The sequence below is a fragment of the Elephas maximus genome, chromosome 24 (assembly GCF_024166365.1).
Source record: "Elephas maximus indicus isolate mEleMax1 chromosome 24, mEleMax1 primary haplotype, whole genome shotgun sequence".
NCBI classification, from domain to species: Eukaryota; Metazoa; Chordata; class Mammalia; order Proboscidea; family Elephantidae; genus Elephas; species Elephas maximus.
In genome coordinates, this window is record NC_064842.1 from 38,478,385 (window position 1) to 38,504,999 (window position 26,615).

The following is a 26,615-nucleotide window of genomic DNA, read 5'->3' on the forward strand; positions in this document are numbered from 1 at the left end:
TGAGGGTTTTTTTTTTTTTTTTTTTATGTTGAGGTGTAATCCACATAGAGGGGTGTAGTCTTTGATCTTCATTAGTAAATGCTTCAAGACCTCTTTGCTTTCAGCCAGCAAGATGGTGTCATCTGCATATCACACGTTGTTAATGAGTCTTCCTTCAATTCTGATGCTGTGTTCTTCTTCATATAGTCCAGCTTCTCGGATTATTTGCTCAGAAAAAAAATAGATTCAACAAAACCAGACGTTGGCTTTTTTGAAAAGGTCAATAAAATTGACGAACATCTAGCTAAACTGACAAAGAAAAAACAAGATGCAAATATATAAAATTAGAAATGAACGTGGAAACATTCAACTGATCCTACAAGAAATAAAAAGGGATCTAAGAGAATACTACAAACAATTGTATGTCAACAAATTAGATAGCCTAGGGGAAATGGTAAAATTCCTAGAACTGCATAAATTTCTTACATTGAAGAAATTTATGAACAAGAAATAGAATATCTCAATAGGTCCTTAACAAATGAAGAGACTGAATAAGTAATCAAAAACTTCCCAACAAAGAAAAGCCCTGGACAGATGGCTTCACTGGAAAATTTGACCACATATTTATAGAAGTGACTATGATCTTCTTAATCTTTCCCAAAAAACAGATGGAAGGCAAACACTTCCTAACTCATTCTATGAGGCCAGCATCACCCAATACCAAAACCAGAAAAAGACACCACAAGAGAAGAAAACTACAGAACAATATCCTTTAAGAATAAAAAAAAAAAGAATACAGATGTAAAAATCCTCAAAATACTAGCTAATCAAATCCAAAAGTATATTAAAAGAATTACACACAGTGACCAAGTGGGGTTTATCCCATAAATGTGAGGGATCAACACTAGAAAATCAATTAATGCAATATACCACATTAACAGAACAAAAGAATCACATAACCATTTCAATCAATGCAGAAAAGGCATTTGACAAAATCCAACAACTTTTTAGGATAACACTCAAGAAGCAGGAAATAGAAGGGAAATTCCTCAGTATAAAATAAAGGGCATTATGAAAAACCCAAACCCCACAGCTAACACCTTACTCAATGCAGCAAGACTAAGAGCGTTCCCATTCAGGTAAGGAACAAGACAAGGATGTCTACTCTCATCACTATTATTTAGCATTGAACTGAAAGTCCTAATCTAAGCAATTAGAAAACAAGAGAAATAAAACCAACTGAGAGAGGCAAAATGACTTGTCTAAAATTTCAAATCCTCTCTTTTTAAAATAATAGGCAACAGGAATCTAAAATGGAAGGAGTAGAGGAAAAGAACGAAAATAAAGATCTATATCACGATTAGTGTGATGTTTTCCTTTGTTTCATTTTAAGTCTACCAAATTATATAAAATCAACCAATTGCAAAGTGAGGTAAGAGAATGAGCACATATAACCTTTAGTAACTGGTATTGTAGTTGTTTTTAGTTGCCATCAAGTCAATTCTGACTCATGGCAACCATGTAAGTGCACAGAGTCGAACTGCTCCATAGAGGTTTTTCAAGGGTACGACCTTTCGGAAACAGATTGCCAGGCCTGTCTTCAGAAGTGCCTCTGGGTAGGTTCGAACCACCAACCTTTCAGCTAGTAGTCAAGCACTTACCTTTTGCACAATTTAATTAGCAGTCCTATCAGGGCTACGTGACAGACTGTAGACATATTTTGTGCACTGATTCTTAATTATTAATGTTTTGATCTCCTTTGGGAATCTAATGAAAGGTATAAACTCTCTTCCTAGAAAAGCAAACCACATGTACATGACAAACTTTGTCACATGATTTCAGTGGGTCAAAGAATGCCCTGGAGATCCTTGTGGGGTAGGTGGTCCATGAACTCCAAGTTAAGAATTTTGTACTAGAGGAATCAAACAGCGTTTAAGGGTCTTAAACAGTAAGCAGATGAAATAACTGCTAATCCAACTAATGTCCACATTTAATTTAATAAAAAACTTTAAAAATGGTTCAATTCTGAAAAACCACTTAGTCATATCAAATAACTCAGAAACCCTGGTGGCGTAGTGGTTAAGTGCTACGGCTGCTAACCAAAGGGTCGGCAGTTCGAATCTGCCAGGCACTCCTTGAAAACTCTACGGGGCAGTTCTGCTCTGTCCTATAGGGTCGCTATGAGTCGGAATCGACTCGACGGCACTGGGTTTGGTTTTTTTCTGATTTAGTCTTAAGTGGCAGAATTACCATCCATTCTACTCATTTTAGTATTTCAGTATTAACAAAGCAGGAAGAAGAAAGCAGAGATGCAAACACTTAAAGACTATAGTTATATAGTTAGAAAACTGACTGCTTCTGCATCAATTTATTATGTTACATGTAGGTTTAAACTGCTCAGTCAAAACTTCAGAGCAATGTTAGAAAGGAAAAAAGCATATCTGTTTGTTTCCCTATCTCATATAATCTTATCAAATATTAAGTGATTAGAACAGAAGGCCTTCATTAGAGGAATATGACAGAAGTGGGTGTCATTAAGATGTAATATAAATGCAAATATTTCTAACTTCCTAATCTGTTGCAATAAGAGTCTATCTGAACACTTGCTGACAATGTAAAGTTTCCAATTTAATGCAATAAGTAATTCAGTAATTACAGTAACAGAAACATTATGTTAAGAGTAAATTAGTAAAAAAGCATGGAAACAAAAGAGGTTCAAAACAACAAATTTTTACAAATGAATTATGTTTCTTTTTCTTACCACTGCTATTGAAAAAACATTCATATGCTAGAGCACAGTGCCTGGGGGACTGCTGCAATTTGCTTAATAAGGATTCCTAAAAATAATGAAAGAAAATTCAGTTTCTCTTAGAAAATTGTATTTAGGAAATTTTGTCCCATTTTCTCAACATCAAGAAAACTTCTAGTCTTAAGTAAGTTCTGTCCAGCTGGCAGAGCGGTTCTTTCCTTGGGGTTAAGGGATATCTAGATCCCTAGGTGGTGTAAATGGTTTATATGTGACTGCTAACCTAAAACGAGTCCTGGAGGCGCAGTAGTTAAGAGCTTGGCTGCTACCGAAAAGGTCGGCAGTTTAAATCCATTAGCCGCTCCTTGAAAACCCTATGGCGAGGTTTTACTCTGTCCTATTTTTATTTTTATAGGGTTGCTATGAGTTGGAATTGACTCAACAGCAACAGGTCTGGTTTGTTTTTTTGGGGCTAGCCTAAAGGTTGGTGGCTTGAACTCGCCCAGTAGCACTGCAAAAGAAAGGCCTGGCTATCTGCTCCCATTACAATTATAGCCAAGAAAATCCTACGGAGTTGTTCTACTATGTAACACATGGGATCTTCATGAGTTCGAATCGACTCAATAGCAACTAGCAACAACAAAGGACATCTTAGAATCAGAGGAAGTTACTCTATTTGTAAATGAGTTTAGAAGTTGAATTTAAGAGGTGAAATACTGCAAACCAAAGAATTTCTCAGACAGTCGACATTTTGGTGAATGTGCTATGTATGGGGTAAAAATGAAGTTTGGTTTATTAGTTGAACTAAAAATTTATGCTTCTATTAGTAAAGGGAAACAGTTGTCAGATATTAAACATTCAGCAAAACACAAGAGGCTTAGGAGTAGGTCTTACCTTTTACGAAACAGAAAATTTTGAGGAAATGAGACTCCTATTGAACTTTAAAGCTGCAAAGCTAACTTAATTGGGAGAGGTATAAACTCTCCTTTATTTTACTTTATATTGAGTCTTTTCAGAATATAAGATTATTTGTTTTAAAATGTAAATACCTACATAAATTTCTATACCAATTATCTATTTTTATTATTTGACATTTTGGATTAATCTATGCTATTAAAAAAAATTTTTTTTTTTTTTTTTTTATAGCACTACAGTCTTCCGTTAGTACAAACACCAGGGAAAATCATGTGAATTACAGATATGGTTGGTTTTAATTAGCACAGAGTTTGGAGACTAGAGGCCTGAATATAGGTTCCAGCTCTGTAACTTATTAGCTGAGTGAGAGTCAGTCACTTGACCTGTTTACTCATCTATAAAATGGAGACAAAACCCCTGCCTATGAAGATTGTTATGAGGGCGTACTAGAAATGCACAGGTGAAAACACTTTGTAAACTCTAAAAAATGGTAAGAAAAGAACATGTACTATTTGTGAAATCTGAATTATCCTGGGCTTCTAAAAATAAGGGCTACATATATTCAGTTACATATTTCAAACTAGTCAAAGGTGTTTAGACAGTCTGGCATGAAATAAAATAGTTCATTTCTTATTTATCAAGTGATTTAAAGCCTTTTTTTTGAGCGATATAATGTCTTCTTAATAACATTATTATTTGTAAGAAGATAAACTCCTGGGTCTCCTAGAACAAACCAATGTTTGGAATATTGTTAGAAATGAAAAAGACTAAAAGAGAAAATAAAACAGAAAACTCCAACAAACCACTACTATTAATCTCTGGAAAGCAACTCACAAAGATATGTTTCAAAGTCACTGTTCTAGATACTTATGATTTAAAATAATAAATTAACAAAACAGGAACTGAATCTTGAAGTCTGACTTACTTTATGACAGATACACAAGGCTTCCTACCTTCATCAAAAAGCCAAAGACCTCCTTGAAGACAAATATAAACATGACCGACTGCCTCCCCGAAAACAATTATAAGCATGACCAACTAAGCAGGACCAAATATAAGCACGACTGACAAATATAAGCATGAAAATTACATCATTTTCAATAATGTGTGAATGCTTTTTCATTTAAACCAGAAGATTTAGATTCATTTTCTGTTTTCATCTTCACTGTGTTTGGCTATCACAGCTTAAAGAAAGACTCCTTATTTCCATACAAGTTATCTGCTTAGGTACAGTAGCAGAGACTAATGAAAACAGGCACAAAATTAAACGGCTTTTTTGCAGCAATTACAATAGATTGAACTTTCTTTAATCCAGATAATCAAATTATTCTTATGTTCAGCAGTAATAACTTTTCTACCATCTTGGAACAGTCAATGCCAACTACCGACTGGAAAAATGCTGAATAAAAGGGGACTTAATTTTTTAAAGAAATAATGGAGTAAGAAATACGAAAGGCATACATCCCTATAAGGATCACGACAATATTAACAGGGGTTAAAGACAAACTGCAGTAGAAATTAAAAAAAAAGTGTTTCTTTTTCCAAAGAGAAACACTTTTCTCAAATAGCTGCTGTCCGTTTCGTAGAGAAGAAATTTCATTTTTTGTTTGGTTAATTCTACTTTAAGTAATTGCTAAATATATTTTTATTCAATCACAAATTAATGATTGTGTTTTCCCATTACATACACTTTAGCATATACAACCAATTCAAGCACTATTCATTAAAAACTTTTAAGTCAAGGAAATTATACCCAGCATCACTCTCCTTTCCACAACCACTGTGGAAATCTGGTAGCAACTACCAAAAGACAAACATTTAGAAACTAGATTTAAATCCGTCTCATCTCAAAATATTTCGGATGCTTTTAAGCATAGTGGGGTAATAGTGAAAATTATTTATAGGTTAATGGCATAATTCAGAATGTACTCTCAAATTAATATATTATCTTTTTTTCCTGAAAAAAAAAAAAAGAAAAAACTAAAAACAAACAACAAAAAACACAAGCAAATTAAAGCTTTATATCAATTCCATGCCTCAAAATTGGCATAATTCTCAAGGGGAAAAAAGGAATTAAAAATTAAAGATTTAATAATAAGAAATACATAAGAACCATCCTAACATAGGTCACGTTCCATTATAATAAACATAAAAATGATAATAATGAAATATTTAAAATGTTGGATAGCAGAACCCATAAATCATATTCTGATAATTTCATTACAATATTCACTATAAAATATTTAATGCAATTAATGTTTTCCCAAAGGCTGTCCATTCAGTAGTAAACATTAAGTGTAAGGAAAATTTACACTTGAGGTAATTTACTAAGAAATAAATAACGCATCTGCCTCACTTTTCCACCGCCTGCTTGTCTCCTCCCTTTTCTGCCTCCCCAATTCCCTCTAAACTGGACACTAAGGGAAGAGTGAGGCAGTTAGGAGGAGATGGAGGCCATAGTCTTCCTGGAAGTCAGGGTCCATGCTCAGAATCTTCTTTCCTTCCATGCCCAAGACAGACAAGAGTTCACTGAGATTGGCCCTCTTCCAGTCAGGAAAATTTTCTAAAGTGTTATAAACCATCCAGCTAGAGGAAACAAAGGAAAGGAAAGATAAAAGGGAGAGAAGAAACAGAAATGAAGCAGGGAAGAAAGAAAGAGAAACTCCTGTGTTGTCTTTTCAGTCCTCACAGAAGAGTTTAGGATAAAAAGTAACCTTACAAGTATGGGAAGTTTAAGGGTAGTATTTTTTTTTTTAATTGCGGTAAAAATATATACATCAAAACCTTCGCCAATATAACAACTTTGAAATTTACAATTCAATGACACTGAATTACATTTTTCCATGTTGTGCAACCATTAAGTGTAGCATTTTTTAATTAAAGAAAAAGAAAAGATCACATCTCACTTTTTGCGTTTTTCTTACTGAGGTGGATAAGGCAGCAACAAAATCCAAGAGGTATTAGATATTTATAATTACAATTATTCACTGTTTTTCTTTAGCAGATGCTTGAGAACCATTTAGGCCTCTGGGTTGTTACACACAACAAACCTCTTTCCAGTAGTGTAATGCAACTATTCCCAAACCTAATTGTTCATATAACTTCCCAAGGAGATCTGGGGAACTTCTAAAATTCAAATCTCTAAACTTCTACCCCTTCTTCCTGTCCCAAATATGAATCCAAGGGTCTAAGAATAGCACTGCTTTGTTACTGTTTTTAAAGATCCCCACGTCATTTTGAGGATAAATCAGGTTTAAATAAATTTTATTATACATGTCTTTTGTACTTTAAGAATACAACAGCAGATTGGCCTACAGTACTAAATGATTTTTCAAATGTTCTTTACTCCCCTAGTTGAGTGAAATTTAATGCTTTATACAGAAAGAGTTTACTAAGAAATCTGAGAAGGATGCCTATTTCTTGGATAAAAACTTAACATAAATCAGAAAAGCAGATATGTTAAGTCTCTTTGAGAGAAGACTGAATTGTGAAATAATGCTAGTGTAAAAGAGAAAGAAGAACATGCTACAATCTAACAAAAATATTAAGCCAACAATAAATAACAATTTCTCTATACCTGCCCCCATTTTAAAATTTTGTTGCTTTTGAAAATAGGCAAAAGCCTGGATATTATATTCCAATGGGCAAAATGGCAATTCTGAAATAGTTATATAGGAACATATGAATGGCTGATGTAAGATAAACCAGTTTTCTTAAAATTGATGTAGTGCTGATAACACCATTAAGTTTCAAACTAGTCTATTAGATGTTAGAACTATCTGCCACTTCTACTCTAGCATTTCTCTAGTTCCAATTAATTATTCTTTAATTAGTTACGCAAAAAACAAGTTAAAAGACAAGTCTGAGGAGTTACTCATTCATTAGAAAAATACATATTACGTATTATGCACAAACAAGTTGCATAAAGTTAAGAGTAATTAAAAAAATGATAATAGCAAACACTTACATGCCATTTGCTATGTGCTAGAAACTGTCCTAAACACTTTATGGTTATTAACACATTTTTAAATTCAGAACACCCATAAAAGGTAGGTCACTATTATCATCAACACTTTACAGATGAGGAAACCAAAGCACAGTGCAGGTAAGAAACTGAGTAAAATCATATAGCCAGTAAGTGGGAAACCTAAAATTTGAACCTAGATAGCCTCACTCCAGACTCTTGCTCTCAAAACACTACATTATGGAGTCTTTTTTTCAGGGAGTTTGCAGGGTAGCAGGGAATATGAGACATAAACACAAATAATAGTATAAGGCAATACATTAATTTATTCAGCAAATATTTTTTAAAAAGATATAAATCATGAGAAATTTAGGCAAAGAAAAGATGATCTCCTTAAGAAAAAGTTTTACTCAAACACTTCAGTATATGGTTATTCATGTATGACTGAAAACAAAGGTGCTCTCATCTAATACAGTCATACCTTTGTGTAGGATGGGTGACAATACATATAGGTGAAGGGTTCCCAGGCTAAGTTTTGCTAAACTTGGTTCCAAGGGAGGAAATGAGGGAAACTCATCCTGACTCCCTCACTCTAGAATTACAGAAACTTGTAATATGATTCTTGAAGTCTCAACCCTTAAGAGGAAACATCATCCTTAGTCTTAATGGCCACTGGATTTTCTGAGAATAGACTATACATTTTGTTACTTTTAAAGAGCTATGGGAGCTGTTGTACATAGGGTCGCTGTGAGTCAGAACCAACTTGATGGCACCCAAGAACAACACAGGAGCCTTGAGAGTCCTTTTTCCCGTTCTTTTTTGACTGCTTTTTCCCATTCTTGTTCTTAGTTGCTGTTGAGTCAGCTCCAAACCATGACAACCCCATATGTGTCAGAGCAGAACTTCTCCACAGGGTTCTCAAGGCTGTGACCTTTCAGAAGCAAATCAAATCCTCAACTTTTTGGCTAGTAGTTGAGTGATTAACGGTTTGCACACCCAGTGACTCCACTTTTGCCATTAGATACCTATTTAGGATTGGTGGTTCAAGCCTAAGTAAGGATGTATGATGTGGTTCAGAGCTAAGAGGAAGTGATCAGGTACCTACACTCTCAGCAGGAGTTACTACGGATTCAGAATCTGCTCCCACCAAAAATATGATGTCCCTTTAAACAGACATAATCACTTAAAAAGAAAGACAGTCACTCAGAGTCTTGAATCACTTTATATTTCATTCCATTGGTTTCAGGTCCATAGACTTAGAACATATATAATCTCCTTTACCTAACTTCAGGCTCTAAATAAAGCAGTGATGATAAAAAGATAGGATAGAAATTAAGAATAAAGAGTACTGTTCTTAATTTACCTACGCTTTGTACCATTGCTTTCAAGGTAGATGTGGGATGACAGTGGAATAGTTCTGAACTGTTAATACCAAATTTCCAAAGGACCACAATTACTACCATATCTCCGTTCCATGGTGTTTCTCTTTCAAGCAAAAATTTCATTTCAAAAAACAAGACAATTCTTACAGTTGTAGCTAAGTTAACATAAAAAAAAAAAAAAAAGAAAAAACCTGCTTGTGCAAACAACTGATAAACTTAGAAAATGTTCAAATTTACTAACTTATACTAAAACCCAATAATTTTTCTCCATCAAACTGGCAAAGATATTGGCATTACAGTCTATGTTTTATGGGCATGGGGAAAGTGGAACTACTGACTCTCTTGGTACAAAAGCAAATGGAAATAAACTTTCTGAAAGATAATCTATAAATCTTAATCAAAACCCTTAAAACTGTTCATTTCCTTTAATTAAAGAAATGATTACAAATTCAAAGATTGTAAAGATGTTCACTGAAGCATTACTCGTAATAGTAAAAAGTTGTAACCTTGAATATGCCCAATAACACCACAGCTAAACAAGGTATGGTAAATCCTTAGACTTGAATAATATGCAGCCACTGAAAATAGTCTTTTCAAAAAATATTTAGATACAAGAAATGTTCGTGACAAAGGAAAAAATGAAAAAAATAATACATGGTAATATAGAAAACATTTTATAAAAAAAGAAAATAGCTATGTGATTGGAAAAATTACATGATGATAAATATATTAAAATGTTAATATGGTTTATTTCTGTGAAAAATACTTTATTTTCTTCTTTGTATTTTTTTTTTTTTTTACTTAATTTTAACAGACTCCAGTTTTACTCTACGACATATCATACAACTTTTGCTAATCCAACTTTTAATAGATGTACATCTTATTGACAGCAATTACAATTGGCTGTACAACCCCACCTTCAATCAATGCGATTTTTCCATCACCGTTAACCTCCTTTTTCCCCTCCCCCCCAACCCCTGGTAACCACTAATAAACTTTGGTCTCTATACATTTGCCTTTTCTTATCTTTTTATATAAGTGAGGTCATACAATATTTGTCCTTTTGTGATTGGCTTATTTCATTTAGCATAATGTTTACAAGCTCCATCCACACTGTAGCATGTATCAAGACTTTGTTTCTCCTACTGGCTGAGTAGTATTCTATTGCATGCATGTACCACATTTTATCTACCCATTCATCTGTTGATGGGCATTTAGGTTGTTTCCACCTTTTGGCTATTGTGAATAGTGCTGCAATGAACATTGGCGTACAAGTCTCTTTTTGAGTCTCTGCTTTCAAGTCTTCTGGGTATATCCTAGCAGTGGAATTGTGGTGCAGCGGTTAAGAGCTTGGCTGCTAACCAAAAGGTCAGCAGTTTGAATCCACCAGCCACTCCTGGGAAACCCTGTGAGACAGTTCTACTCTGAACTACAGGGTCGCTATGAGTTAGAATCAACTCAACGACAACAGGTTTGGTTTCTTTTTTTGTTTTGATTTATGGTAGATGTATTCTTAGTTTTTTGAGGAACTGCCACAATTTTCCACAACAGCTGTAGCATTTTGCATTCCTACCAGCAATGGTTAAGGGTTCCAATTCTCCCACATTCTCCCCAACATTTGTTATTTTCAGTTTTTTTTAAATCTCAGCACCCCCCCCCCCCGCGTGGGCGTGAAAAGGTATCTCATTGTGGTTTTGATTTGTATCTCTCTGATGGCTAATGACGCTGGGCATCTTTTCGTTTGCCTGGTGGCCATTTGAAAGTGCTCTTTGGTGAAATGTCTATTCAAGTCCTTTGCCCATTTTATGACTGGGTTATTTGTCTTTTTGTTGTTAATCTGTCAAAGCTTTGTATATATTTCGGTTATTTGATTCTTCTTGGATGTATGGTTTCCAAAGATTCTCTCAGTCAGTAGCTTGTCTTTTTACTTTTCTGGTAAAGTCTTTTGATGAGCAAAAGTTTTTAATTTTTAAGAGATTCCATTTATTTAGTTTGTCTTTCACTGTTTGTGCTTTTGTTATTAAACACTCCATTGTTAAAAGCTAGAACTAACAGTGTTGCTCCTGCTTTTCTAAGAATTTAATGGTTTTAGTTTGCACATTAGGTCTTTAATCTGTTTTGAATTTGTTTTTGTATATGGTGTGAGGCATAGATCCTGTTTCAATTTTCTGCATGTGGAAATCCAACTTTCTCAGCACCATTTATTGAAAAGACTCTTCTTTCCCCATCGAATGGACTTAGCATCCTTGACAAAAATCAGCTGACCATAAGATGTGTGGGTTTATGTCTGGGCTCTAAATTCTCTGAAGCATACATGAATTCATTTGTAATTGTTTACGTTTCTTTGAATAAGTTATCACTAACCATTAAAAAAAAAAAAGAGAGATAATGTTCGTAGATGACATTATTCCCCTTCTGTGGAGTCACCAAAGCTCTTCCCAAGAAGATCCACTCTGACTCCACACTCTCTTAAGATAAAGTTGCTAAAAATTTTAGTTGGAATCAACTATAAATTAACTAAAGGATAATTATGGTTACCCAGACCATATCACGTACTGCTTTTTAGGTACAACAATGTTCTCCTGATTTTAGAATTCGGAGTGCCATGGAATGAAGAAAAAAAGTTATGTACACTTGTCAGGAACTTGAGTAAAAAAATAGAACACTTTAGAAAGAAAAGTTGAAGCTACACTTAACATGGACTGTTGATAATCTATATATTTTATTAATCCAGATAATGACTGTTCCAATAAGTATCAGGTAGTAAAAGCTGACTATATCTGGACACAAGAAGCCAAATAAATTATGTGGTACTTGTCAAGGAAGTAGAATTAGAAAATGAATTCAAATGGTAGCCTTCTGGCCCACCATTCCCTATATTCAAAAGTACAGAATGGCAGGCTATGTATAGAAATAAAACAAACCACAGTTGTTTCAAGGACAGTATAAATCATTCAATTGTAATATCTTTGGATGTACAATCTCATATGGACATAATACATTCAAGTAAACAGTTTTAGAATTTACAATTGCTTCTTTAAATAAATGGATAGTAAATTTCTTTTGTAACAGCAAGTTAAATGTGTGATTAAGTTCTCTATTTTTTAAAATAACCACTGAGGAAATTAAATTCCATCACCTACATAAAGGTAAAGCTTTATATGATATTCCAAGTAGTTATTTCTAACAGGTTTATAAAAACAAAACCATGAAAGTTAATGCTGATATGAGCAAAGCAAATAAAACTTATTCTTAAAGAAAAACAAACAACCTAAGAATCAGGCAATGATAGAACATCTTTATGCTAATAACTCTAAACTACAAAAGTTTCTTTCAGATATCTTCAAATGAATTAAGATACTAAACTAAAAGTAAAACATAAAATGAAGAATTCTGCATTATTCATTAGTATAGAATAACCATTATCATTTTCTATATGTTCTTCAGAGGATTTAAGTTACAATAAATAATTCTTTAAAAAAAAACAAAGCAAATATATATTTTCACTAGAGTTCAAATAAAACTTAACTAAAAACTGAAAATTAAATATAGTAAAGAGGTAGTGGCAGAATTTCTAGAGCCATTAGCTTTGCAAGACAAAGATAAGGAACAAAGGACAAAAGAAATGTCAGCAAACCCTAAATGACTGAATAAAAATCCCTTCAGACACAGGAAAAATACCACAAAAAAATGACAAGAGATAAGGAACAAAGTACCATCTCTCAGATTAAAATAAACAACAACAAAAACTTTCTTTTTAAGTACATGTGGGGTAGGAATACAATGGAGGGGGGGTGATGTTGAGAGGACAAGAAACAAGCGTAGACAGTTTAAATATTTAAAAATAAAACATTCACACTGTCTGTAATGGTTACCCATACCAATAATAGGAAAAGGGCTAGACATGCAAATTTGTTAAAGGAAATAAATAATAAATTTGGTGTGAACCTGTATTTTAAAAACCAAGGTTATCAGAATACTTTAGTAAAATATTTGGTATAGGCTTTTCATCTGTTTGCGTTACATGATAAACTCTGAAGGACAGTGCTGTTCTTTAACATAATGGCTTCAACACAGCAGCATAAGGAATGGTCTGTCTTTGCACGGGAATAACTAAAAGTAAAAATTTTAAGCCTTAAAACACAAGTAGAGAGACCACATAGTAAACGGGAAGGTAGAAGAGAAGCATGCTGTTAACTTACATTGTGTTGTGAAATGAAGAAGATGCAATAAAGGCTACAAAGAAATTGGTGAAAATCTTAAAGAGTGGTATGCTACATTGTTTGAAGTTTATATTCAGGATGGCAGAAATAAAAAGAGTAGGTCTTATGAGTTTGGCTGACCATTAACTTACATAGTGCTGTGAAATGAAGAAGACCCAATAAAGGCTACAAAGAAGTTGACGAAAATCTTAAAGAGCGGTGTGCAACATTCTTTGAAGTTTATATGCAGGATGGCAGAAATAAAGAGAGTAGGTCTTATGAGTTTGGCTGATGGTTTAAAACAGGGCTGGTGGTGATTACTGGTTCATTGTCATCTGGGAGGCCCAAAAGAAATTTATCTGCCTAGGTTGTATGAAGTGAAAAAAGGCTGGACAAAAATTTAAGTGTGTAGGAAAATATACTAAATTTTTCTAAAATTGAGATACTATTTGTATTTGTGCCCCTTCCTCTATCAGTCACTCGTAATTTCTCTTTCCAGCCCTGTGACTAAATCACTATCATAATTTACACAGAAGATTAAGATGCTACTTTATATTTGTCTAAAACCTAAGGGAAAAAAAAATTGAATCACTAAGTTAAGCTATTTCATAATTTCCCTTAATCTTTTTCCTATAATCATAACTAGGAAGGGCAGAAATATAGCTTAGAAAGACAAGTAAATGTTTGGTTTCTCTACAGTAGAGACAGCTACTGACTACATATCACTTAACCAGTCCAAAATGTCCTAAGAACTCCAAACCTGACATCTCCACTTAGATTTTTTAGTAACATCTTAATGTTAACCGGTCCAAAAGTCAACTCCTGGTCTTCTCTCGCAAGACAGTTCCTTAGCAATTTTTTTCACCTTAATTAATTGCAACTTTAATCTTAAAGTTGCTTGGGCAGAAAACCTTGGTATCATCCTAGACTTTACTCTTTGACACTCTACATTCAATCTATTGGCAACTCTACTGGTTCCACCTTCAAAACAGGAACAAGATCTGATTATTTCTTACTGATATGCCACCATTATATCTTATCTGGACTATTTCAACAGCCTCCTAAATAGTCTTCCTAATTCTACCCCTAACACCTTCATAGCCTGTCTTAACACAACAGCCAAACTCATTTTTTTTTTTTTAATTCAAGTCAGATGGTATCGCTCTCTGTTCAAAATCTTACAATGGATCCCAACTAGCTTCCAGTAAAAGCCACAGTTCTCAAAATGCTGAAAAACACTCTATTGAAACTGGTTCTCCATCACCTCTCTGCAATCATCTCCTCTCTGAAATCATCTCCTACTACTCTCCACCTAGCTCACTGCAATGCAGCAACACTGGTCTTTCTTACTCCTCAAACACTAATCACACTCTTAAAGGCCTTTGAAATGTTATCTCTACCATGAATACTCTCCTTCCAAATTTACACATGGATTACATCTTCACTTCCTTCTAGTATTTGATCTAACTCAGGTACTCAGTCATTCTGTGACCACCAATTGAAAACTGCAACCAACCCCCTATCCCAGCACTCCCTATCCCCTTTTCCTGCTTTGTTTTGGTCTACAGCACTTATCCATTCTAAGATAACTTACTTAGCTTGTTGCCTCCCCCACCACATAAGATTATAAGCCCTAAAAGGACAAGAATTTTCTTTTTTTACTGTTTTGTTCACTGCTTATCTCGAGTGTCTAGAACTGTGACTGTTACACAAAATTTAAATCTGAAACAGTAATGAAGTGAGCTATTAGAATTTTGCTTTCCATCATTTCATTGTGATACAGCAAGTTCCCAGGTGATGCTGATGTTGTTAGTTTGGGGAGTACTCTTTAAGGTCCACTATTTTAGAGGTTATCCTAAAAACTACAATATGCATCTTTATCAGCCTAATAATACTTTTATCCCAAAGGTCTTGAGAACATTTTAATTACATTTGTCTTCTTTCTGACTTATATTCCCTTATTGTCAAGTATTTAATTCTATGTTCCTTAAACCCAACAAGGCATTATTGTTTTATATAGTCAATATACTTTTAGATATGCTACACATTAACTATTTTCATGCCTTTCTACAACTCTGAATTTTATCTGGGATCATTTTCCTTCTGCCTTAAAAATATCCTTTAAGGTTTCCCTTTTTTTTTTTTTTTTTAGTATAGGTCTTTTTTTTTTCAGTTTTTACTTATCAAAAAATGTATTTATTTTACCTTCATTTTGAGAGATTTTTCTCTGGATATAGAACTCTAGGTTGGTAGGTATTTTTGTCACATACTAAAGATTCGATTCCATTGTCTTCTGGCTTCCATTGCTTCACTGAGAAGTTGGCTGTCAGTCTAACTGCTGTGTCTTTGAAGACAACTGTTTTTTTCTCTGGTTGCTTTTAATGATTCCTCTCGTTATTTGATTTTCAGTTATTTTACTATGATGTACCTAGGCGTGATTGTTCTACCACCAGCACTGGTCACAAGATCATACATAAGAGATTTTAGCACTAAGTTACTTAGTTTTACAAACGAATACAGGAAATTCAGGATGCATAGCATCTACAAACTCATCAGGAGGCCAGACAACTATTCACATACACAGCCTCATGGACCACTCCTTTCCTTCACCCACACAAAGAGTAAAGCACATTTGCCAGGGACATAGCTAAGTGCACCCTGGTTTTCTGTCTTATAATGTCCAGCTTATTACACAGACATAAGGCCGATGTGCCAACTTGCAGTTCTCTCAGCCCAAATGCAGTCCCACTGACAGAATTTCACAGTAAATATAACCAGCACCTAGCACATTCTGTATCTGTCTTAATTTAGTATATTTCCGAGGAAATGGTGCTATGAGAAGGTAGATCCAAAGTTAGATTTTCAGGCAGGCCTAGGGTTCAGGCTTGATGTTAAATCTTTATTCACAGTGTAGATTTCTAGTTGTTCATTCCCTAGAGTTCAAAGGCTTCTTGAATTTCTATCTTGATGTCTTTCATCAACTTTGCAAAGTTCTCAAATAATGTCTTCAAGTATTTGCTTCTGCTGCATTATTTCTCTTCTTTCTTTATTTAGGTCTCCTATGGAATATCGGAGCCCTGGTGGCACAACAGTTAAGAGCTTGGCTGCTAACCAAAAAGTCGGCAGTTTGAATCCACCAGCTACTCCTTGGAAATCCTATGGGGCAGTTCTACTCTGTTCTACAGGGTTTCTATGAGTTGGAATCAACTTGACGGCACATCACAATAACAACAATAAACTGAGTATGTAGGGAGCCCTGATGGTGTAATGGTTAAGCTCTCAGTGGCTATCTAGAAGGTTGGCAGTTCAAATCCACCAGTGGGTCAATAGGAGAAAAGACCTGGCAATCTGCTCCTGTAAAGATTACAGCTGAGGAAACCATATGAGGTAGTTATACTCTGTCATATAAGGTTGCTATGACTCAGAAAAGACTCAACAGCACAAACCAACACTGACTACGTTAAACTTTCTTACTTGGTCCTCTAACTCTCCTGTATTTTTTCACCAGTTTTGTCTCGCTACGCTTTCTTTTCTGTATTTTCTCCTAACTTAGTTACCTACCAGTTCATTAATTGTCTCTTCAACTGTTGTCTTATCTGTCATTTAAAATTCCATTGAGTTCTTAACTTTGGTAATTTTACTTCTGCAGTTCTAGAATTTTCATTTTTAAGATAGTTTCCAGTTCCCAACTGAAACTCTCCATCTTGTCTTTCATCTTGTAAGCTAGTTATTTTCAAGCTGCCACTGATAACTCCAATATCTAGAGCTGCTGTAATTTTTGTTTCTATTGTCTTTTTTATGCTGGTTTTATTTATGCTGTCTTCTGTTTTTCTATGTCTTTATTTTTTATCGTGTCCTAGTTATTGTATTTGCAAAACTGAAAAATAAATGAAGTCCTTATATGATGTTATTTTCTGTCAGAGAGATCTTAAGTTTGCATCTGCCAGGCACCTGTGGCCACCCCAATTAATGTCACAGTTTGAAATGATATAAAGTTGAGTTGCAAACACTATGAGGGCTTTTCTTCTCCTTGTTTAACCCAGACTACAGTTTTTTGGAATCAAAAGCCAAAGTGAGTTCACCCATACAAAGGCAATAAGCACTAGACTCCAATCTCTGTGTCCCAGTGAAGTGGTCATAAGTGCTCTCAACCACCCTGCCAAAACTGGCAAATGCTCCCAAAGCAAAAACATACTCAAATGCCATGCTCATATTCTAGTCTGGCAATTCTTCTCTATTTCGTCTGCTCTGCAACATTTTCAGGAGGTTTTTGTTTTTATAATGTATGTACTTGGTCCAACCTTTCTAGTCCTACTTAGTGGTACGTCTGGTCCAAATCACCAAGTCTGCCATTACTAAAACTGGAAGTTAAGCTACAGAAGTTAAAATAAGTTAGCAATGAAATAGATATACTTAAACTATACCTGAAACTCAGGTATCCTAAAGAACTCACCAAGTGAGAACCTTTTGTGTCAAAAACAGAACCAATTGAGAAAGCACGTAAAAAGCTATTTGTCAAAAATGACAATAATGAACAACTAACATTTACATAAATAAGGACAGTAAAAGCAATTTTTTTTTCCATGAACTTATAAGAAAGCTTGTAACTTAGAATGTATAATTGAAACGCTTGAGGATACTTTTTTTAAAATCTAGAAATTCAACTTTTTCATCAAGAAATTAAATGTGTTTAAATATTCTTATATAGATGTATTTTGTAAAGAAAAATTCTACACTGGGATAGTATTTAATTTAGTTGCATATACAAGGCCATTCCCCTCTATTTGAACCAAATTTTCTTCTTCATATTAAAATACCAGTTCAGCTGGACATTTAAAGGGCATTTACTACTTGTGATCATTAGGGAAATAGGGCACAATGTGTGCTTGGAGGAATTTAGTTTTATAGGGGAGGTAGATAATGGCTATAACAGAGGTGTACACAAGATACTATGGATACATAAAAGAGACACCAAAGTCAGCATGGTATTTTTCAATTAATGGTATTTCAATTACTACCTAAAATACCTGTTTTCTTTGGCGATGCAATACAAAGCAAAAATAAAATGCATGTCACATACCAATTCATGCCTTAAACTTTAAAAAACTCTACCTGTGTATAAATAAAAGTATTATATGAGACACCAAGGCGAAAAAAAATTACATAAAAACTTACCCCATCTGGCAGTGCCCTCCAGCATACAGCACTAACAAATTCATTTGTATCGTCTTCTTTTCGGTCTTTGTCCAGGACACTTTTGACCGTGTCAAACTTAAAAGTTAACAATGTCTTAGAAAGTCCTTTATAGTACAGGTAGAGAGAGTTGTTCTCACTTCCTGAAAATAAACAAAGTAATAATAATAACAAATTTTTATAATGGGAGAACTAAGAATTAGGAAATCACATTTATATGGTATTTATCTCCTAAATTTTCAGCTCAAAGACTAGTAATCTTCTATGGTCAAATTTCAAAGATCACAGAATTCCATGGGAATCATGTGAGAAAAGAATTCACAGATAAAAACTTTACTAATCTAAAGAAACAATCACTGTTAATGACATAATAATATTTATAATTTTTAAGGCTGAAACTACCACATAAAATTATAAGAGACGCCTATAGTAGAACTAAAAATCTGTTAGTATAGAATCTTAAATACATTTAGAAAGATTTCTATACAAAAAGAAAAAAAAAACTTTCAACACTTACATAGGCAAATTTTGGTAGCTTACAAAATTTAGTTCCCATTCCCCATAAAGGCATTACTGTAACTATACAAGTAGTCTGGAACCTGTATTTTTGAGTAGCCTAGGTTTTATAACGTAGGAGAATTGTGGGAGAGATTTGCTTTGGCAGTGTTCAGGCTCACACACATGTAAACAGGGCCATATTTACTAAATACAGGGCAAGTCACTTAAAAGTACAGATGAAAATTCATATATTCAGCTATTAGATATTACAGCATTTGAATAGTACCAAATTTTATTTTTCTACTTCTGACTTAGGTTTGTATGAATTATCAATAATAAAAGCCCTAGAATAGGTCAAGGTTATCCAGGCAGACTGTTTAATGAAGGGATAACTAGACAGGGGAAAACAAAGTTCAGCTTCAGACAAATAAACCAAAAAAAAAAACCCACCGCTATGGAGTAGATCCTGACTCATAGCAGCCCTATAGGACGGAGTTTCCAAGGAGTGGCTGGTAGATTAGAACTGCTGACCTTTTGGTTAGCAGCCGAGCTCTTAACCACTGCACCACCAGGGCTCCAGAAGACAAAAAACGGTGCTCAAATTAGAAATATGATTAGCAGAAATTAGTATTTTCTGTCTTCTATATAATGTTGATAGAAATTATGTTACAATGGAGAACTACAAAACATGGTTAACAATCTTATGCAGTTTCACGTGGTCTGGGTTGGTGCTCCACAAAGGAGGGAAGGACTATTGCTTCTTCCAGTAGAGCCAGAGAAAAATTCATAGCGCTGAGGCATCAAGACTACAATGCTACCTTAGGAGAGTACACACGATTTCCTGATTTGGTATATAGTTCACTTCCTTTGAATTCTATTTTCATGACAGATACCTGTTAAAAAGTTCCAGGAAAAGATGGTTTCTACTCACCACAAGCTATATAATCTCCATTGGATGCCAGGCCTACAAAATTTTTTTCATTGATATGACCCTTGAAGGAACGTAGGCAATATGGTTTCCCAACATTCCACAGCTTTAGCTGACTGTCTGTTGATCTGGCATAAAAATAAAGAGTTAAAATGCATTTAAGATTTCACAGCACGAAACTCATCACTAATAATTAGCAGCAATCCAGTTTAGTGCCTATGAATACAGATTCTGGAGCCAGTTAATGTCAACAAAAAACCAAACAAAACCCGTTGCTGTTGAGTCAATTCCGACTCATAGCGACCCTATAGGTTAATAAGAAGCTGCCTTTAATGTGCTTTTGACCTTGGGCAAATTATGAAATGCAGTTGCCTCAGTTTCTTCATCAGTTAAATTTGAAAAATAATTGTTACCTTATAAAAAAAAATATTGTGAAGATTAAATAAATTAATTCATTTAAAATGCTTTCAATAGTGCCTGGCATGTAGGAAGTGCTCCATAAATGGAAGGCATCATTAACACCATACCACCACCACCACACCACGAGTAACCTCTACTGAGAAATGTGCTACATTTCAGTGATACATCTGTTCCACTTAATTTGTCTTCAACTGTTAGTCAGCCCTTCAGGGGTAGGATCCTATGAGTTCTCGAAAGAGTATGTAAATGTAGCTATTTAGAACAAATCACCAGTAATCTCATTATACAAAAACAGTCTTAGGACTTTAATAAAAGCCCATTATTTTGGGGTTTTTTTCTGACTTTTTGTTACAAAACCTGGATCATCCTAGACTTATTATTTTTTAATTGTTTTTCCTTCCTCTCAATTTGTTTTGCATTTTTTTTCTGAAAAATGATACATTTCTTTTTTTTCTTTCTTATTTTTTAAATAATATTTTACTGTGTTTTCAATGGCTTACACAGCAGTTTAGGTTCCCATTCAACAATTTCTACACAAGTTGTTCAGTGACACTGGTTACCTTCTTCACAAAGTGCGAACATGCCCATTATTTCTGTTCTGGTTGTTCTGTTTTCATTAATCTAATTTCCGTACCCCTTACATTCTCATCTTTGTTTCAAAGTAATTATCGATTGTTTAGTCTCATATAGGTGAATTTTTAATGGAGCACAGTACTTACAGGTGATATTTTTTGAGCCTATTTGTTATTTAGCTACAAGGTAACTTCAGGGGTTAATTTCAGTTCAAGGTTTGAAGAGTATTTCAGGGTATTTGAGGAGTACTCCAGTCTCAACCAGGCCAGCAGGTCTTTTTTTTTTTTTTTTTTAGGAATTTGAGGTTCTGTTCCACTTTTTTCTCCCATTCTATCAAGGTCCATCTATCGAGGCCCTGATAAGAACAGTCTGTAGTAATAGCTCCTTTGTCTCTATTAAAGACTACAAAAATCTTTCTCCAACATTCACCAAAAAGGACACTATGCTAAATGTTTTACATGTATTATTTAAAGAATTATAATTATTATTATCAGCTCCATTTTAGAGATGAGGAAACTGAGGTTTAGAATATTAAGTACATTTCCAAGGTACCAGTTAGTAAACAGTAGAGCCAAGATTCAAACTGTATGACTTCAGAGGTCAAACTCAAAACTCTTAAAATACTTCTCTACTGCTTGTCAATCATTTATTCAAAGTGACATCTATTCTTAGACATTTGTTTTCATTTTTTTGCTCAACAATGGGTTCAGTATCCTTTTGTATCTATATTTAAAATACATCAATATTATTTTCAATTTTTTTAAAAATTATTTTTTCCAAATAAGCTTCTAAATGAAGTTTATATATTCTAAACACTTCTTGTATTCAAAGTTGACTATGAAAAAAAATCAACATGCTTTACAAAAACTAAGAAGGAAAGAAGACTGGTGAAAATATAAATTACATATCCAGATTAATATGGTCAGCTACCATTTCCAATTTATATAATTCAATTAAGCATAAATATCCAAAAAGCAAAAACCAAACCCACTGCTTTCAAGTTGAATCCAGCTCATAGCAACCCTGTAGAACAGAGCAGAACTGCCCCATTGAGTTTCCAAGGCTATAAATCTTTACGGAAGCAGATCACCACATCTTTCTCCCAAAGAGTGTCTGGTAAATTTGAACCGCTGACCTTTGGTTAGCAGCCAAGCACTTTTAACCACTGTGCCACCAGGGCTCCTAAGTATAAATACACTTCTGTGAAATTAAATGATTCAACATTTATAAATCTGAAATCGAAGCAAAATATTTTTGCTATATAATTTACCACCTGTATTTGAATATGAATAAAACTTTAATTGTTTACCATCTATTGTTACTCCTAAAGATGGGATACTTCCTGAATGGTTTCCACTTAATTTAAATTTGTGAAATAATTACCTACAATACCTCCCCTCAGAAAGCTCAGTTCCCTCTTTTGTAACTCAATTCAAATTACCAAGTTTTTGTCTAGAGCAACCAGTGTGGAAGTGGATATCAAGCATAAGGCACTAGCATTAATAATCTCCTAAAAGAGACAAGACAGTAGTGAAAAGAAGAAAATAATATATTGTTAAAAGCTTTAGAAAATATAGTAGATACGAAAAGGTCAGGGAGATATTAAGAATGGGCATTTACTAGAACAATAAAAACTGAAGAGAACTATGAAACAGATAAAATGGAGAGACTGTCTCTGTTAGTATAAGGGACTTATCAACAATGTTTTGCCAATTGGGACTTACTTACCTGGTTGATATCTTGTTAACTTCAAATAATATAAAAAACAACTAAATGCTCAAATTATGATTCTCTATGTCAGAAGGTGTTTGAAAGGCCTAACATCTGTCAGGTCTAAGCCGTCATCCTTACAAAGTCCTCTTTAAAACATTTAAAACTCACTATGAAATCACAGGGAGATCAAATAACACATCAGCATAAAAGTCACCCAAATAGTATCTAAACCTAAAATAATTCTAGTATTATAATGCAATATAGGTAAATATTCAATAACATATTAGTTGAGTTTAATAAATAAAAGACTTCTCATTCTTTTGCTTTAGCTATGTTAAGTGTTTCTTAAGGAGAAGTGGTAGCTGAAATCCAATCTGAAGCTGAAATGCAGTAAAACTGCGGAGCTTTACTAATCTTATCTAACAAGGGGCTATATTAAAAATTAGAATCATTGTTAGAATTTTATTCACAAATAACATACTAAAGTGAGCAATAAATACAGACCAAAACATACATGCATTTTAACTAAACAAGTTATAAAAATCTGCTATTTAAAAGAAAGTGCACACCCCAGTGTTATTCTTCACATACATCCACAATGACTTTAAAGACTGGTGAACGATGAAAGAGCTCTGTTAAGCTCAAACCCTGAAAAGAATAAATACTCACGCAGAGACAATTTCCTCACCACTCACAAACTTTGCATAGGAGACTGCTTTTCGGTGTCCTTTGAATACCATGATTGGCTGTTTAGTGTTACGAAGATCATAGTAGTGGACACAGTGATCTAAATCAAAACAAAACAAACAAAAAGAGAAAAATGTAGTAAATGTGGAAATGCAAAGTAAAGCTAATCTTAATTGGCTTGGTGGTTTCTGTCAATATGTTTCACTGACAATAAAATGCCTGTAACAGCCATAAGGGAAACCCTGGTGGCATAGTGGGTAAGTGCTACGGCTGCTAACCAAAAGGGTGGCGGTTCAAATCCTCCAGGCACTCCCTGGAAACTCTATGGGGCAGTCCTACTCTGTCCTATGGGGTCGCTATGAGTCAGAATCAACTCGAGGGCAACAGGTTTAGTTGGTTTTTAACGGCCACAAGGAAACTCTGGTGCATAGTTACTGGTTAAGAGTTCAGCTGCTAACCAAAAGGCCAGCAGTTTGAATCCACCAGGCGCTCCTTCGAAACCCTATGGAGCAGTTTTACCCTGTCCTATAGGGTTGCTATGAATAGGATGGCAACAGGTTTGGTTTTGGTTTTAACAGCCAGAAAACTAAAGGCTGTGAATAATTTTCAAAGATAGGGAAGATATAATGGGTTTTCTATTTTGTTACTGTTTTGAGTCTAGGAAAATATGGTTGCATGAACACACATAAAGCAATGTGAGTCTGAAATGAAGTTCCACTGATATTTCCTCTGATATTGCCTCTAGAAACAGTGTTAAGGGTTTAAAGTAACTAGAACTTTTAATTTCTATCTTTACATTTCAATGGCTTTAAAAAATGGTGATATAACCATCTGGATAACCTTAATAGTATAAAATTTTATTTCCCACATTCACTTTTTTTTAAAAAACATCTTCAGTTAGACATTTTACATATCAGAAAAATCACTTATTGCAAGTATACAACTCAATGATTTTTACTAAACTTACTCAGTGGTGCAATCACCATCATAATTCAGTTTTAAAATACTGTCCTTACCCAAATAAGTTCCTATATGCTCATTTACAGTTAATTCCATTCCCACCCACAGTCCCAGGCAACCACTAATCTGCTGTCAGTCTCTATAGATTTGTCTGTTCTGGACACTTCGTATAAATGGAAATACATAATATGTGGTTTCCTGTGTCTGGCTTCTACACTTTAAATAATGTTTTTCAGGTTAATCCAAGTTTTAACATGTGGTCAGTAGTTTGTTCCTTTTTATTGCTAAACAGTATTCTATTGTATAGATATACCACCACATTTTGCCAATCCACTTACCAGATGATGGACATGTTTCCAGATTTGGCTATTATGAATAATAACACAGTGAAGACTCACGTGAAAATCTTTGAATAGACATATGTTTTCATTTCTATCGGGCAGATAGATAGATACGTAGAGGGGTAATTACTGGGTCATATAATAATTTTGGAAACCCTGGTGGTGTAATAGTTAAGTGCTACAGCTGCTAACCAAAGGGTCGGCAGTTCGAATCCTCCAGGTGCTGCTTGGAAACTCTATGGGGCAGTTCTACTCTGCCCTATAGGGTCTCTATGAGTCGGAATCGACTCAACAGCACCGGGTTTTTGTGATAATTTTATGCTTAACTTTAAAAGAAACTGACAAACTGTTAGCTGTACCATTTTACATTCCCACCAGCAATGCATGAAAGATTCTGTTTCTCAACATGAATTCTCTGAAAATTCTGGATACAAGTCCTTTATCAGATGTTAGGCTTTACAAATATTTTCAACTCTTCCGTTGCTTGTCTTTTTATTTTCTTAATAGTGTCTTCTGAAGCGCAGAAGTTATGAATTCTAACAAGGTTCAATTTTTTTTTTTCTTTTATGAAACATGCTCTTGGTGTTGCACACAAGAGATCTATTATTAACCTAAGGTCTTAAAGATTTTCTCTTGTATTTTTTTCTAGCAGTTTTACTGTTACAGTCCCTACATTTAAGTCTGTAATCAATTTTAAGTTATTTTTACGTATGGAGTGAAGTAAAGGTGGAAGTTGATCTTTCTGCATGTTAGTATCCTTTTTTGCCAGCATAATTTATTGAACAGACTACTTTTTCCCCTAATGACTTGCCTGGCACCTCTGTAGACAAACTGACTATAAACGTAAGGATTTATTTCCAGGCTCTCAACTGTATTGCACTGATCTACATGTCTATCTGTACTAAACAAGGAGCATAGTAGACATATACCACCTTCATTGCTAACCGCATGGTTTAAGGATCAGCATGAATTCAATTCCCAAAGTGTAGAAATTGATCCATTATCACCTTCTCACTTCTCTATCCTCACTGCCAGCTGCCTGATTGTATTGGCTAGCTCCAGATGGGTTGGGACCAATTGATGGATCTTACGTGGCCCCTTGCTACACCTTAAGACCCCAGACACCACTCACCAAAGTGGGATGCAGAACGTTTTCTTAATACACTTTGTTATGCCAATTGACCTAGACGTCCCCTGAAACCATGGTCTCCAGACCCCCGCCTTTGCTACTCCGTCCTTTGAAGTGTTTGGCTGTATTCAGGAAGCTTCTTAGCTTTTGGCTTAGTACAGTTGTGCTGAATTCCCCTGTATTGTGTGCTGTCCTTCCCTTCACCTAAAATAACCCTTGTCTACTATTTACTTAGTGAAGACTCCTCTCCTTCTCTCCCCATCCTCATAACCATCAAAGAATGTTTTCTCCTGTGTTTAAACCTTTTCTCGAGTTCTTATAATAGTGGTCTCATATAATATTTGTCCCTTTGCAGCTAATTTCACTCAGCATGCCTTCTAGATTCATCCACGTTATGAGATGTTTCACAGATTCACTGATGTTCTTTATCGTTGCGTAGTATTCCATTGTGTGAATGATTTATCCATTTATCCGTTGATAGGAACCTAGGTTGTTTCTATCATTTTGCTATTGTAAACAGTGCTGCAATGAATATGGGTGTACATATATCTATTCGTGTGAGGGATCTTATTTCTCTAGGATACATTCCCAGGAGCTGGATTGCTGGATCATATAGTAGGGCTATTTCTAGCTGTTTAAGGAAGTACCAAATCGATTTCCAAAGTGGCTGCACCATTTTATATTATAAGCCCATCAAGAAAATTTTATAATTGTTTATACAGTTGTCCTTTAAATCAGAAAAAACTGCTATAAAAATACACTTAGTCTTTATTTACCTATGTAATTATCTTTATTTCTTCATGCATATTTGCATTACAGCCTTGTGTCCTTCCTGTTTAACTTTTACTATTTCTTGTACAGCAGGTTTGTCATTAGCAAAGAACTCGCTCAGTTTTTTGTTTATCTGAGAATATTTTAATTCTCTCTTCATATTTTGAAGGATAGTTTTGCTGGATGTAAAATTATTGGTTGACAATTTCTTCCT

The 26,615-nt window shown here is 34.5% G+C and overlaps 1 protein-coding gene across 3 annotated transcripts in view; it reads right to left on the minus strand.

The window, feature by feature from the left end:
* The window catches only part of COP1 (COP1 E3 ubiquitin ligase), a 251,614-nt gene that overhangs the window by 42,666 nt on the left and 182,333 nt on the right, over positions 1–26,615 (minus strand). For all 3 annotated transcript variants that reach the window (XM_049868584.1, XM_049868583.1, XM_049868582.1), the window contains 3 exons: positions 23,183–23,300; positions 19,811–19,935; positions 18,364–18,524 (listed from right to left, as the gene is read on the minus strand). In XM_049868584.1, the coding sequence (XP_049724541.1) occupies positions 18,364–18,524; positions 19,811–19,935; positions 23,183–23,300 (404 nt within the window). The remainder of the gene's footprint in view (positions 1–18,363; positions 18,525–19,810; positions 19,936–23,182; positions 23,301–26,615) is intronic.